This window comes from Theropithecus gelada, chromosome 4 (assembly GCF_003255815.1).
Source record: "Theropithecus gelada isolate Dixy chromosome 4, Tgel_1.0, whole genome shotgun sequence".
NCBI lineage: Eukaryota > Metazoa > Chordata > Mammalia > Primates > Cercopithecidae > Theropithecus > Theropithecus gelada.
The window spans coordinates 5,984,565-5,998,302 of NC_037671.1; the positions used below are offsets into that span (position 1 = coordinate 5,984,565).

Below are 13,738 nucleotides of genomic sequence, written 5' to 3' on the forward strand. Positions count from 1 at the left end.
TGCTGACTCCTCTGGGTAGAAGGAGCCCAATGTCACCAAATTCCTGCCACGTGCTCGGTCGTTCTCTTTGAGGAGCAGGACCATACTGAAACCTTAGCTGAGCTCTCTGCTGGTGGTAGGTAGGATGTTTGGCGGCAGCAGGAGCAAAATCAACCCTGGTGAGCAGAATTCCATGCTGTTGGGTTCACGCATGATCTCTGCCACCATGGCTGTTTTGTTTATGGGCCCATCGTGCCCATCCTGGGACAGTGGCAGATGAGACTGACTAACAGCAACTGGCCCAGTCATTCTGTCTACGTAGTTGCTTAATCTCTCTTCTGTGGTGGATGTTGTTTGCTGAGTGATAACGTGACACAAGGATTTTCACACTTCATGGACACTCCATCCACATGCGCCTTCCCAGACCTCCTTCCCTTGTATCTTCTAGTCTTTCTCCCCAAAGGCCCCTGACCAGCCCAGCCAGGTCATTCCCCACTGCCCATGGGTCTGTATAGACTCCAACCTCGGGCCACTGCTCTGTCCACATGAAATGGATACCCAGACCCACTGCCTGAGGGAGGCCGCAGTGCAATTGTCAATCCATTTGTAGCTTGCGCCCACACACTGACCCATCCAAGAACCTTAAGCGATTCCTATGAGATCCCCCATATGGCCAAAAGCATGAACTGAAGAAGGGGCATTGATAAAACAGAGGTGGCCATGGCAAATGCACCAATGTGATATTCTGTGGAATGTCCAGACAGTCCCAATCTTTTCAGACAGAAGGCAGAGATTTGACAGAATCATGGGCAAAACTGTAAATGAATATTGTCCATCTCACGGGAATGCAAACTGTTTCTCTTCCTCTTTTCTGATTGGGATAGAAAAGAGTGCATTTGCTGCATCCTTGGCCACATACCATGTACCTGAGGCCTTATCACACCACTCTAGCAAAGATCCCACATCTGCTATGGCAGCCATAATTGGGATTGCTTCTTGGTTGGGTTTATGGAAGTCAGTTGCAATCTTCCAGGACTTGACTGCTGAATTAAATAGAGACACAAAGTCTACCACCACTGCATCCTTTGGCTCCTGAAGAGTGGCACTGATTTTCACCCCAGGATGCAATACTGTTTTTGACTTGCTTGCTTGGCTGAGGGGAAGGGCCATAATTTTAGAAGCTTCCATTTGGCTTTCTCCACTATGATAGCTCCTAAACCCTATAGGCCACAGATCCAATGTGGGTGCTGGGCCAATTTCTAGGTATATATATCCCAATTATATATTTGAGGACCAGAGAAATGACCCCTGATGGGTCCACAGACCCAGTGGACCTTTGGCTGGGACTCCATTTATTTTTTGTTCCTGTATGGATGGTTGCCCACTCGAAAGAGGGACTGTGATGACACTTCAGGCCCCCGGATCTCAATTCCAGCTCTAACCCTTGAAATGTTTGCATCTTCCTCTTTCTCTGATGTGTGGCCAGCCACTCAGTTGGTCATTTAGGGAATGGCTGGGGCAGTTGTTATGGCACATGGTGGTGCAGGGGACCTGGTCACCTCTCTAATTGTTGGGTTCCAGGCCCAGGAACTGAGCAAGGCATCATAATATTTTTTGGGGGTGACTACATTCAGCCACTTGACCATCCATCCTTGATTTCTTTTGATGGTGTAAGGTAAATACCGCCCTTGCAGTATGCAGGCTTGGCTGACTCCATGGGCACTCCAGAGCCAAAACGGCCCATGAGAGTTGTGAGTTGTCCTGCACTGGGCCAAACTGGCCTGGCTTTCATATTCTGCCTCCATTAGTTATTGGATATGGGCTGCCCTGGGGAGGGTGTGCAGGCTCTGAAGGAGGCCATGGCAGAAGGTTGGATTTCTAGCAGTTGGGACAAGTCCTTTCTTGAAGTGGACCTAGGTGGCACATGCAGGCTCTTTGGAGACGCCATCACAGATAATGAGGGAGGTTCTTGAGGACATGAAAGGACAGGGTCAAAGCACAGGTGGATGGATTGACCTTCAGTGCAAGGAGGGACATCTTTATCTTTCACCATCACAGAGAGAGCAGGAGGAAAGATAGGGTCCAATGAAGACAAGTGTTTTAGGAGAGGGACCAGGAGTGGGAAGATCCGGCCTTGTCACCTCTATTTTCTTCATACCATCAGAAGCAAGGGCATCTGCTCGACCTGGGTTTGGGTCAGCTCGGGGCTTGGGGAGCATAGTCAAGGGGAGTGAGAGAGGACGCTGTCCAGCGACTGCAGGGCAGTGTTCCGGGGCCGCTGATGTTGGGCATGACTGGCTGTGACCCTCTCCTGTGTGTTTCCCCAGCAGTGACAGAGCAAAGCCGGAGAGAGAGAGGAGCACTGAGGTTTTGACACATGTATAGCCAGTGAAACCATCCTTACAATCCAGATTTAGAAATTTGCCATGCCAGCCAGGCCTTGAACTCTCCACCGGTAGGTAACTTTGTTTCCTTAATCTTTGGGTCCTCCTAGCTGATGAAGAGCTATCTATTTTGGTCCCTCAGATCACAATGTAAAGGGATAAACAACCATGTTATAGCCATACAATGGAACACTGCTAAGCAATACAAGGACACAAGCTATTGACATGCACGCAGATGAACCCAAGATAATTATGATGAAGGAAAGAAGCCAGACAAAAAACAGTACTTACTGTGTGATTCCACTGATATAAAACTCCGGAAAATGCAAGCTAATCTATGTGGCCGGAAGCAGATCAGTGGTTGGGGGCAGGAGTGATTACGGAGGGCAGGAGGGGTACTGGATGCGTTCAGTCTGTGGATTGTGATGATGATTTCACTGGTTATAACATGTGTCAAGACTTCAATTTGTACACTTTGTATGCGTGCAGTTATTGTATGTTAATCACATTTTAATAAAGCTGTTAAAATATTGACCTGAAAATTAACTGTATTATTGAATCATCGATAATTAGCAAATAGAACGAAACTATGGAAAATGTCCTTTTAAATTTCAATTAGATCTATTAGAGGTTTAAAAAGTTCCAAGTTAAATCGCTGAAGTCAGTTGTAACAGAATCTGACAAAATGGGCTGTTTTCTTTTACCACCTTCTCTCTTAACCCATTGAAGCCTTCGTTACCGAGAGTCTCTCCACAGGTATGACAATGGGATGATTCATGGTGCTTCCCATGAAACTCTCTTGCCATCCTTTCCACGTCTCGGAAAGGCTCCTGTTCTTATTTGCATTTTGCAGATGAGGAAACTGAGTCTCAGCGAGGTTAAAGGGGTAGCCCGAGGCCATGTACATGACTGCAGCTCGGGGCTCGGCGTCCAAAAGGGTGCCTGCTCATCCTCCTGCCAACTTAGTTGACACAATTTTCCTTTCTAAAGGCTTTCTCCCAATACCGTTGCCATTCTTAATTAGGGCTAGGTGCAGTCGAAGCCTCCCTGGAGTTAAAGGGCTGCCAGGAGGAGGAGGTGGGACGGAAGGTGGCCGTTTTCAGAGTGCTTAAAGAACTAATTAAAAGTGAAAGTCTGTCGGGCGAAGTGTCACGGCCTGGGAGGACCGCGCGGCTGGCTTCAGCCCTTGAATGCCCCACGTCAATAATAATTAGGGTGTGGGGGGAAACAAAGCGAGGGCGAGTTCTGCCGGGCGCCCGTGGGCTCCTAGAGGTCACTGTCGGACTCTGCGACTAAAGTGGGTTTTCCCAGTCTAGAGAGGTGCTGCAGCGCGGGAGACGCCGGCAGGACCGCCCCGGACAGCTACTCCGCCCAGGGCCGGCAGCCGCCCCGCCTCGACCACGCCCCCAACCCTAGCCCGGATCGCCCCTCCCCGACCACGCCCCTCCCCCCGACCACGCCCCTCCCCCCCGCCCCTCCGGGGCCGAAAGCGAAAGCGCGCTCGGTGTCTCGGTGCTCGCTCCATCGGGTCTGGCTGGGCCGGCAGCGGCGAGGACCCGGGTGCAGCGCCGGGAGCCGTGGGGCGGCATGGCGGGGCTGGTTGCCGCCGCCGGCGGGGACGTCTCCCTGCACAACTTCAGCGCCAGGCTGTGGGAGCAGCTGGTCCACTTCCACGTCATGCGGCTGACGGACTCCCTGTTCCTGTGGGTGGGGGCCACGCCGCACCTGCGCAACCTGGCCGTGGCCATGTGCAGCCGCTACGTGAGTGACGGGCGGCCGAGGGTGCGGGCGGCGGGGCGGGGCCGGGGCGCGGGGCCTGCGCGAGCTGCAGCCCCCCAGGCCTCTCTTGGGTCCACCGGGCGCCCGACTCCCCCGAAGCCCTCCCGCGGGGTGTCTTAGGGAACCCGCGGGCGCCCGGGCCTGCACCACCCCGGGAGCTGCGCGCGGGCTCCGAGCCCCTCTCCCTGCCCCGCCGCCCGCAGCTGCGTCCCGCCCTGGTCTCTGTAGGTCGGAATGTCCTGGGCCCCTCCTCGCCACACGCGCGCTGGGGGACGCGTCTACCTCGTAGCTCTCGCGCCGTATGGATTTTGAGCACACTGATCATATTTTGGGGACTCCTGCGTCTCCACCTGCCGTCTCAGGCATTTCGCACTAGGCACTCTTAGGGCACACATCAGGCCCTCTTCCCAAGCCTGCCCCCTCCTCCGCCTGCCCGGCGCTGGGATGGCAGCTCCATCCTCCTGGCTGTGCGCTCGGAGCCTCGCAGTCGTCTTGGATTCCTCTTTCTTCACACTCCTCTTTCTCAGCACTCCACGCGTTGAGTCCCTAGGCACTGCCGCCAGTCAAAGCAGACAAAACCCAAGCCGCCCTCACCTCCTTCACCCTGCCACGCTGGGCCAAGCCTGGGACATTAACCATTTCCCCTCCTCTCCCGCCTTTCCGGCTTTGCGCGTCGCCGCCTGGTTTCCCCTGGTTTCCTGAGGCTGCTGTAAGAAAGTGCCGCAGACCGCGTGGCTTAAAACAACAGAGGTTTATTCTCAAAGTTCTGTAGACAAAGTCTCTCTGTGTCACCCAGGCTGGGGTACAGTGGCATTCTTAGAGCTGTCACCTCAAACTCCTGGGCTCAAGTGATCCTCCTTCCTCAGCCTCCCGAGTAGCTAGGGTTAGACATGTGCCACCGTACCTGGCTAATTGTCTTTTTTGTAGAGATGAGGGTCTCACTATTTTGCCCAGGCTGTTCTTGAACTCCTGGCCTCAAGTGATGATCCTCCTTCCTCAGTCTCCCAAAGTGAGCCCGACTCTTTTCTCATAAGGACATCAGTAATGTTGGAGTAAGGGCCCACCCTACTGCAGTATAACCTTGTCTTAAATTACATCTTTTTTTTTTTTTTGAGACGAAGGCTTGCTCTGTCATCCAGGCTGGAGTGCAATGGCGTGGTCTCGGCTCACTGCAACCTCTGCCTCCTGGGTTCAAGCAGTTCTGCCTCAGCCTCCTGAGTAGCTGGGATTACGGGTGCAAGCCATTACGCCGGGTTAATTTTTGTATTTTTAGTAGAGCTGAGGTTTCATTATGTTGGCCAGGCTGATCTCGAACTTCTGACCTCATGATCTGCCCGCCTCTGCCTCCCAAAGGGAAGCAAGTCCCTCTGGAAGTAAAGAATCTTTATGCTAATCTTTATCCTAAAGTGCTGGGATTATAGGCGTGATCCGCCGTGCCCGGCCTAAATTACATCTTAATTACATCTGCAGAGGCCCTGTTTCCAAACAAGGTCACATTCACAGGTACCCAGAGGTTAGGACTTCAACGTATTTTTTGCGGGGACACAATTCAAGCCACAACACTGCCTTGTAACCAGCGCAACAGAATGATAGTTTTAAGACTTAAGTTGGATATTTTCATTTCTCTGCTCAAAACCTTTCACGAGGTGAACTCAGAGCACCCAAGGACTCCAGTGACCTTCAGGCTCTGTTGCCTCTTAGGGCTCCTCCCTGTCCTCCAGCTTGGCACTGCTGGTCTCCCAGCCGCCTTAGCTCCCTCTCTCAGCCGTTGAGTGTTTCACGGTGAGGTTTGTGTGCTTGCCCAGGGTGAGCGTGTGTATCTCTAGCTCCTGATGCACCACTCTCTAAGTCCCTGTGGAATGAATGAGTGAGGCCCCCTCGGCGAGACTCTTCTGAAGCCAGTGAGGCAGTGATGACTGAGGGTGCTGGGGGCGGGAAGTCCTGGGCGAGCCCTTTCGTTGTGCACAACAGCACCCGGAAAGACCTCAGGAAGGGGATGGCATCTGGATTCCTTTCTTGCTTTTCTTTTCCTCGGTGTTTCCTTTTTTATTTTTTCTTTTCTGGAGGGGCCTGGCAGTGGGCCTTTGAGCAGGCGGCAGCAGAAGAGGCCTGGGGGACCAGGGGTGATGGGTGGGGCTGTGTGCTCTGTGCCACCTCGCATTCTTTCCTGATCCCAAGGCTTTGGTCATAGTGGGCAAGGCTTTGGGCACTGGTCAGCTCTGGTGTCACTGCCTTGTGCCCCTTTGTGCAGTGCTGGTTTGGGCTAGTGAGTGTGGAAGAAGTAGGCTCCTCCTGGGGGTGGCTTTGGTCACCCGTCCCATGGTGGTCACAGCTCCCAGTGGGGTGTGCTTTCTCCTCTGGAAAGTGCGCCTCCAGCAAGGCCAGGCAGGAGAAGGAACAGGGGACCGATTGAGTGACCTGGCCTGTCAGAAGTCCAGTCCCACTCCCTGGCCACAGTGTGCCTGGATGTTCCTTACAGGGGCAGAGGGCTGAGCCAGCCGGGGAAAAGAGGTGCAGGCCATCGCTTAAGGCAGGAAGCCCAAGGTTCCTGTGACCCGTGGGCTGGCCCTCCATCTCCCGTCCACGCAGGTAGAGTCTGTGGAGCTCTTGTACTTTGGTGGCAGGGCTGAGCGGTTGTAATAGAGACTTGGTAACCCCTAAAGCCTGAACTAGTTATTGTCTGGCCCTGTCAGGAGTTTTGCCAGCCCACGCGTGGAGAATGGCACCAGTCTGTGAGGTCTCCTCCCTCCCGCTTCCCTAAACTCCCACGTGTAAGACTGTAGAGAACAGACACCATGCACCCTGAGCTGGCCGACCTTGGGTTGAGCAGGGATTTTTGGTGCCCAGAGAGGCTGCAGGGCTAGTGATACTAAGTCCTACCAGCTTGAGGGAAGCTGGCCTGGGACCTGGGCTCCTGCCTGCTCGGGGATTCTTGGACCCCCCAACTGGCTTCTAGGAGTGGAAGGTGGTGCTTCAGCTGCAGGAAAACTCTCTGGGCATGCATCTGCTGGGAGACCACAGTCCTAGTGTGGTTTTGGAAGTTATGAACTCTTAGGAGTAACACAATGGGGCTTTACGTTTTACTTTTGGTAGAAAAAGGCCACCCTAGGTAAGGTAGATTTTCTGTTTTCTAGAAGGTTTAACTGTAAATACTGTTACCATGCAGCTAAATGTTGAACTTGAGGAATCTGTAAACAGCAGGCTCATTAAGATCATATTTTTGTATCGTTTTTAATGAAAAGCATACAGTAAATGCTTTCATTCTTCTCCTATGTTTTTTGATCTCCTGCCCTTTACTGTCTTTTGTGGAAGTGGCTTTGAACCTTTAGGAGATGAGCAGCGCCTGTGCTCTGTGCCCTGCCATACTGTCCGGCACGTAGTGGCTGTTTGTTCAGTTCACTTGTCCCCGCTAGGACAGTTGGGGTGGCAGGGGGATCAAACCCCAAAGTCTCTGTACCTCTGTAAATCTTGCCACTTCCCAAGATTCTCAGACCTCTGTAGCCAGGCTGCTTCTCCTAGAAATCTGCTATTTTGATAAAAGCAATTTGGCCATATTACCAATAAATTTTTTTTTTTTCTTTTAAGCTAGACCTTTTAACTTTATTTTACTTTTTTTTTTTTTCTTTTGAGTAAAGATGTAGAGACAGGGTCTCACTTCATTGCCCAGGTGAGTCTCCAACTCCTGGTCTCAAGCAGTCCTCCCGCCACAGGCTCCCAAAGTGCTGGGATTACGGGACTGGCTAGACATTTTTCATGGTGAGATTTTACCCCCCAAGTCGTTGGGAGCAGGTTACTCCACATCTCCGAAGGGCCCATTTGTTGATCTGAGCATCATTCGTACTGCTTGTTTCACCTTATTGCTTCTTGTCCGAAATGAGGTTGGCCAAGCGTGTTCAGACGTTGTTATGTTCCCTGTTTGGATGCTGGTGGCTGGTGCCCTTTCTCAAAGTCACAGGGCACTTGCCGGCCCCGAGGAGCCCGCAGGGGCTGGAGCAGCACGCCGCCTCACAGGCTGAGATGGGGAGATTAGGCATCCTGCCTCTGAGCCAGCTGCTGTGGGGCCCGAGGCACTGGGGCACAGGTGCCCAGACTGTGAGTCACTTTCTTCTTGCTGTGGCCTTCATGATCTTGTTTGCTTCCCTTTTGGTTGTAATGTTGCCTTTCAGCATGCTTTGGAGTTTCAGACACTAAAACGAGCCTTCGTGTGAAACTGGTCCTAGAACTTATTAACAGGACTGTGGTTCCAACTTCATCTTTCCCAGCTCTACCGACCTCATATGTGACATGGGGTCCACCTACTTGGTTGTTGATGAATGCCACCCCCTCTTTCCCTCGGCACCTGTGTCTGTCCTCTCAGACCCTGCCACTGCCATCCTCGTGAAGGATCAGAAGCCCCTCAGCCAGAAGTGTGGCTGGCCTGCGGTGGGTGGAGAACTGCAGTGCGCCCTTTGCTTTTCTTTTAGGACTCCATCCCCGTGTCTACCTCCCTCCTCGGAGACACTTCCGACACGACCTCTACTGGCCTTGCCCAGCGCCTAGGTACGTACCCACAGCTGGTGCTGCATGGCCAGCCAGGCGGGAGCCCCACTCTTTAATGGAAGCATGAAGCAAGTCCCTTTGGAAGTAAAGAATCTTTATGCTAAGAACCGTCACCTCATTGCTGCTGGGAAGCACAGACCTTTGCACGTTGGGTCTTCTTTAAAGGGCACGTCCATGCTTGCCTGTCACCACCACCGTCCCAGGGCCGGCCTGTTCCCAAAGGACTCCCACCTTGTCCTTGGTTGTGTCCTTGAGTCCATGAGCTGATTTAGTTCCCTTCTGTAAGTGCATCACCTCCTTCTGGGAGAAGAGAGTGAGAAGTGCCTACAGCCCCTGTGGGCAGTGGCTCCAGGTAGCCTCCTGGGCCTTTGGAGGAGTCAGTGCAGCTGGTAGAGCAGGTGTCACCTCTGTGCAGGAAGGACTGTGCTTCACTCACAGTGTGATGCTCTTCAGGGCTCAGAGGGAAGACTGGCCTGGCCTGTGAGTGTGGCGTAGAGTGGGGATTAAGCAAAGGTCATGAGGTTGAAGGCTCCACGCCTCCCACACCCCAACACATATTTCCTGTGGGCCAGGTAAGGAGTCCATGTGCTCTATGATCCCCAGCCCCAGCCCCAGTGCCTGTGGCCGGTGCGCACAGGATGCCTGTCAGGCGTTCTCCAGCAGGCCCAGCTGCTTCAGCTCTGGAGTCAGTCACGGAGCCTCTCTGTGTCTCAGGCAGAGAAGGACCTGGTCCCTGACAAGCAGGAACCTCTGGGTCAGTCACACTGAGGCAAATGCACACGAACAGCGTGGCACATGGCCCAGGGGGAAGGCAGGGCAGGGTGGAGTGTCACCAGCAGGCCCATGGCAGTGTGTGGATAGGACAGAGGTCAGGGAGGGCACAGGTCAGCGTTTCAGGAACTCGCAGGATTCTTTTTCTCTCCCTTGGAGGTAGAGACCTGACTGGTAAGTTACTGTGGTAATTTTTAACTAGGAAGTAATTTACAATTTTCGGAAAAGTTGCAAAGAAGATAGAATTCCTGCTTAGCTTTCGCCCTGATTTCCCACTTGCCATCCTTCCCTCTTTGTGTTTACATCTTTTTTTTCTGAGCCACATGAAGGTAAAAGCCCCCTTTTGTGTCTCTGTGTCACTTTGCGTTTGTGACTGTGTAAGGGGTGGCACACTTACGTGGAACAGGTTACGGTGTGCCCGCGCCTGGCGGGAGAAGGCCCAGGAAGGTATTCCTATTTATACAGACAGAAAGCTGGGTGGGATTGCCAAGGCACACTCCAACAGAGAAGGTGATGTGAGCGTGTCTTGCAGGCCGTGAATAACTTCTATATCAATAAGGTAAATTCGGCTCCAGAATATCTATGAGATGGAGGCCTAGTATCTATATGCCAAAAAAGAGGGGTTCTCAGTATCTTGACAAGTCAAGGGTGTGCTGTGGCTTCCAGCATCACTGAAGGGACTGGTGCTGCAGAGCTCAGACCAAGAAGGGGTTTTCCAGCAAAGTCCTGTGCTGTGCGAGTTGTCTCCAGCCTGGGTCTGGGCCCTAAAGTTGAAAGTGCACTATTAATGCACTACAATGAAAAGGGAGAGGTGTCCTGAATCAGTATCTTACATGAGAGATGAAAGCAAGTAGGGAAAGAGAAGGCCTGGGGGTTCTCAGTAGCTCTGGAAGCTTAGCAGGAGTTGGTGTGGCCATGGGGACCCAACCTCCGATGGCTCTGGAGGGCACAGCTTGGGTCTGAGGGCGACAGTGCCTCCAGACACAGCTTTGTTCCCCGGAAGTCCTATCGCTGCAGTTGGAATCCCAGGGGGCCTCCTTGGGGTAAAGGGGACGTTCCTGCCCCTCGGAGAGGGTGTGACTTCTGGGCTCCTCCTGGCCAGCCTTGGTGAGCCCCAGCTTCTTACCACACTGCCTGCCTTCATATCAGCCTCTACACGAGTGGTCCCAGCCTGCCTAACGCAGCTAGGAAAGGATGAGTTTGGTCCCTCGTGGTAGGGGAAGCGTAAGAGGCTTCCTCACCCCCCACAGGGTTGAGCAGATAACTGGGCACAGCTGTCTGCCTCGGGGGCACCCTGCACCCAGCACGCTGGTGGCAGGCTGTCTGCTAAGTACTGTAAAAGCTGTTCTTTAAACACCGGCTCTTGGAATAACCGAACAGCTGCCTTTGTCCAGACACATTCCTTTTTTTTAATAGAAAAAAAATTTCCCGAGATGTAAACCGTACCATACAATTCAGCAGCTGTCCTCAGGCGGAGGCTGTGCTCGTCTTCTTGCTTTCTCGTAGGTGCGTTGGCTGCCTTGTAAGGACAGTCAGTTAAATAATACCCAAGACCCTTCCAGCCCTAAAGATCACACAGCCTTATACAGCTGAAAACAGGCCTTTGGAGTCCTGGGCTCTACCCTTTCTCAGTTTACAAACAAAGCTGGAAGAGGTTTCCAGGCCTCGGTGGGGCCTGTGCCTGTGCCTGTGCCCCCGAGCCACACTGCCTCTCACGGTTCTTGGCGGGACCATAGCTCAGACAGCGGCAACTGAAAGGACAGAACTGCCGCCCAGGTGAGATCCTGTGACGTGTGTTCTAAGTCGGGCTTTAGTAATGGTGCGGGTGGCCTGGTGCCCCTCAGCGTCACCGCACCACCTTTCGGCCTTTTGGTGATGAGGCTCAGTACATGGTCACCGTATGTTGAGGTGGGGGCGGGTCAGTGCCTCTTCAGGGGTGAGTAGTTCTGCACTGGCCCTGCGTGTGGGTGAGGCTAAAGGAGGAGGCCCCGTAGTGGGGCAGGCAGCATGGAACTGCCGTAGCCTTCTTGCCCACTTGTTTTCAGGATATCGGCTTTCAGATGCCGGGTATGTGACTCTACTTGATTTTTGCGGTTGACCCAGTGCGCACCTCAACCATTTATTATCAATTCTGTAGAAAGGGACTAAAACTTACATTCAGTAGAAAATTACATGTATGTCCATATGCCTATCTGTATATGCACACACACACACACACACACACACACACACGAATATGTTTGTGTACACATGTATGCAAATGCATGGAAATGTAGGAGGGAGGGAGGTGTGTGGTTAGGGGTGGGGTGGTGCTGAAGGAGAACTTTAATATTTTATTTTAAATACTTTTTGTTTTGTTTTGTTTTGTTTTTTTGAGACGGAGTCTTGCTCTGTGGCCCAGGCTGGAGTGCAGTGGCCGGATCTCGGCTCACTGCAAGCTCCGCCTCCCGGGTTCACGCCATTCTCCTGCCTCAGCCTCCTGAGTAGCTGGGACTACAGGTGCCGCCACCTCACCCGGCTAGTTTTTTTTTTTGTATTTTTTAGTAGAGACGGGGTTTCATTGTGTTGGCCAGGATGGTCTCGATCTCCTGACCTTGTGATCCGCCCGCCTCGGCCTCCCAAAGTGCTGGGATTACAGGCTTGAGCCACCGCGCCCGGCCTTATTTTAAATACTTTATTTTTTGTGTTTTAAAAAAATTTTTTTAAAAATCAGAACACCAGAAACGCCTCTGTGCAGAGCAGAGGTTCTTAAGCAGTGCCGGCCCCTGCAGGGCTGTTCCCGCAGACAGCTGGCCCCACATCCTGGCTTTCTGGGTCAGGAGGGCTGGGTGGGGCCCAGGAGCTGCCTCTCAACAAGTTCCAGGGAGGCTGCTGAGGTGGGGCCTGCCCTTCGGAACCCCGGTCTGCTGGAGAGACTGGGAGAGGCCTGAGTGACTCGTCTGCCTTTGCAGCACCTGTCTGAAGAGAGGCGCGGAGATCAGAGCTTTGTTCTCTCCCTACAACCCCATCCTCTTTCTGAGCATTTCCCAGCTGCTTGTGGGTGTGAGGAACATGGGGTCTGCAGTATTTCAGGAGTGGCTGTATCAATGTGTTTTCTCTTTTTAGCCAGGAAGACCAACAAACAGGTGTTTGTCAGCTATAACCTCCAGAACACAGACAGTAACTTCGCATTACTTGTAGAAAACAGGATCAAGGAAGAGATGGAGGCTTTTCCTGAAAAGTTCTAGCTGAGTGGCAGAAGTGAGAATTTGTTAACTTATGTACAATGTACATGTAAATAAATGGATTGAATTTCAGTTTGTCGTCAGGCCGCGTTCCTGTTTTGTTTTTAAGGGGTTAATCTTTTGAGCTTCCTTCTCAGCAGTGTGTGGGCCAAAAGGCTCATACTGACCCACCTGGTGAAGGAGAGGCAAAGTGGACAGTACACACTTCCTCATTTGGCTGTGAGTGATAGAGGGACGAAATGGGATTTCTGTTGGGATTGAAGGCTGTAATCTAAGAGTTTCAGTCAGACATGACTGTCTCATGTGCATCCTCAGTTAGAATTAAAGTGATGTGTAAATATGCTTTAGGTTTGTGTGTGCATTCCTCAGAATTCTGTCTTGTGAATTGATGCATTTATCTCCTTCTCATTGCAGTGAAACCCCAGGGCACTTCTCTTCTTGCTGTGTTCTCCCTAAACCCTTCCTCTGGGCACTCCTTTTTTGCTGTGTTCTCTCTCGGGCCTACATTTGAGCACCTCCCTACATTGCCCCATTACTACATTTGTGGTCTTGTGAAGTCTGACTTCTAGGCTCTGTGTCCTCATTTATAAAGTTGGAGTAATCTCCACCTTGATAGGTTCTTGTTAGGATTAAGTAGGTAGATAGAAATGCTTTGCAAACTATAAGTACCATGGCAGTTAGATGTCAATTATGGTTTTATCTCCTTCCTTTTTATGGATTCAAAGGCTTCAGGTCCTTCTTGCTCCTCTTGTTATTTCATCATCTTCCCTTCTCCCCTCTCTTCTATCCCAAATCCAGAGTAGCTCAGGTACCTGCTCTGGTCATTTGTACTCCTTAGCCTTTAATCCTTAATGCTACCGCTTGAAGTGGGTTGCAGTCTTGGGCCTTCTCCAGAGGTTCAGACGGTCTGGGGCCCAGGCTTTGGCAGGATTGCAAGCTCCCCTGGTGCCTCTGTGCAGGCAAGATTGAGGACCACTGGCAAAAAACTTTCTAACCTTTGGGGTCCATCGGAACCCTTTTTGTTCAGCCAGAGGCAAAAGTCTTGCATTGAGCCGGCAGCAG

At 52.2% G+C, this 13,738-nt stretch overlaps 1 protein-coding gene across 1 annotated transcript; it reads left to right on the forward strand.

Annotated features, from left to right (window-relative positions):
• The first annotated feature begins 3,868 nt into the window (after positions 1-3,868).
• PSMG4 (proteasome assembly chaperone 4) lies at positions 3,869-13,028 on the forward strand. Its single transcript, XM_025384002.1, is given in 5 exon segments — positions 3,869-4,124; positions 8,606-8,681; positions 9,135-9,232; positions 9,235-9,253; positions 12,558-13,028. Coding segments are annotated over 5 exon segments (489 nt in total). The 5' UTR covers positions 3,869-3,950; the 3' UTR covers positions 12,680-13,028.
• The last annotated feature ends 710 nt before the right edge of the window (positions 13,029-13,738 follow it).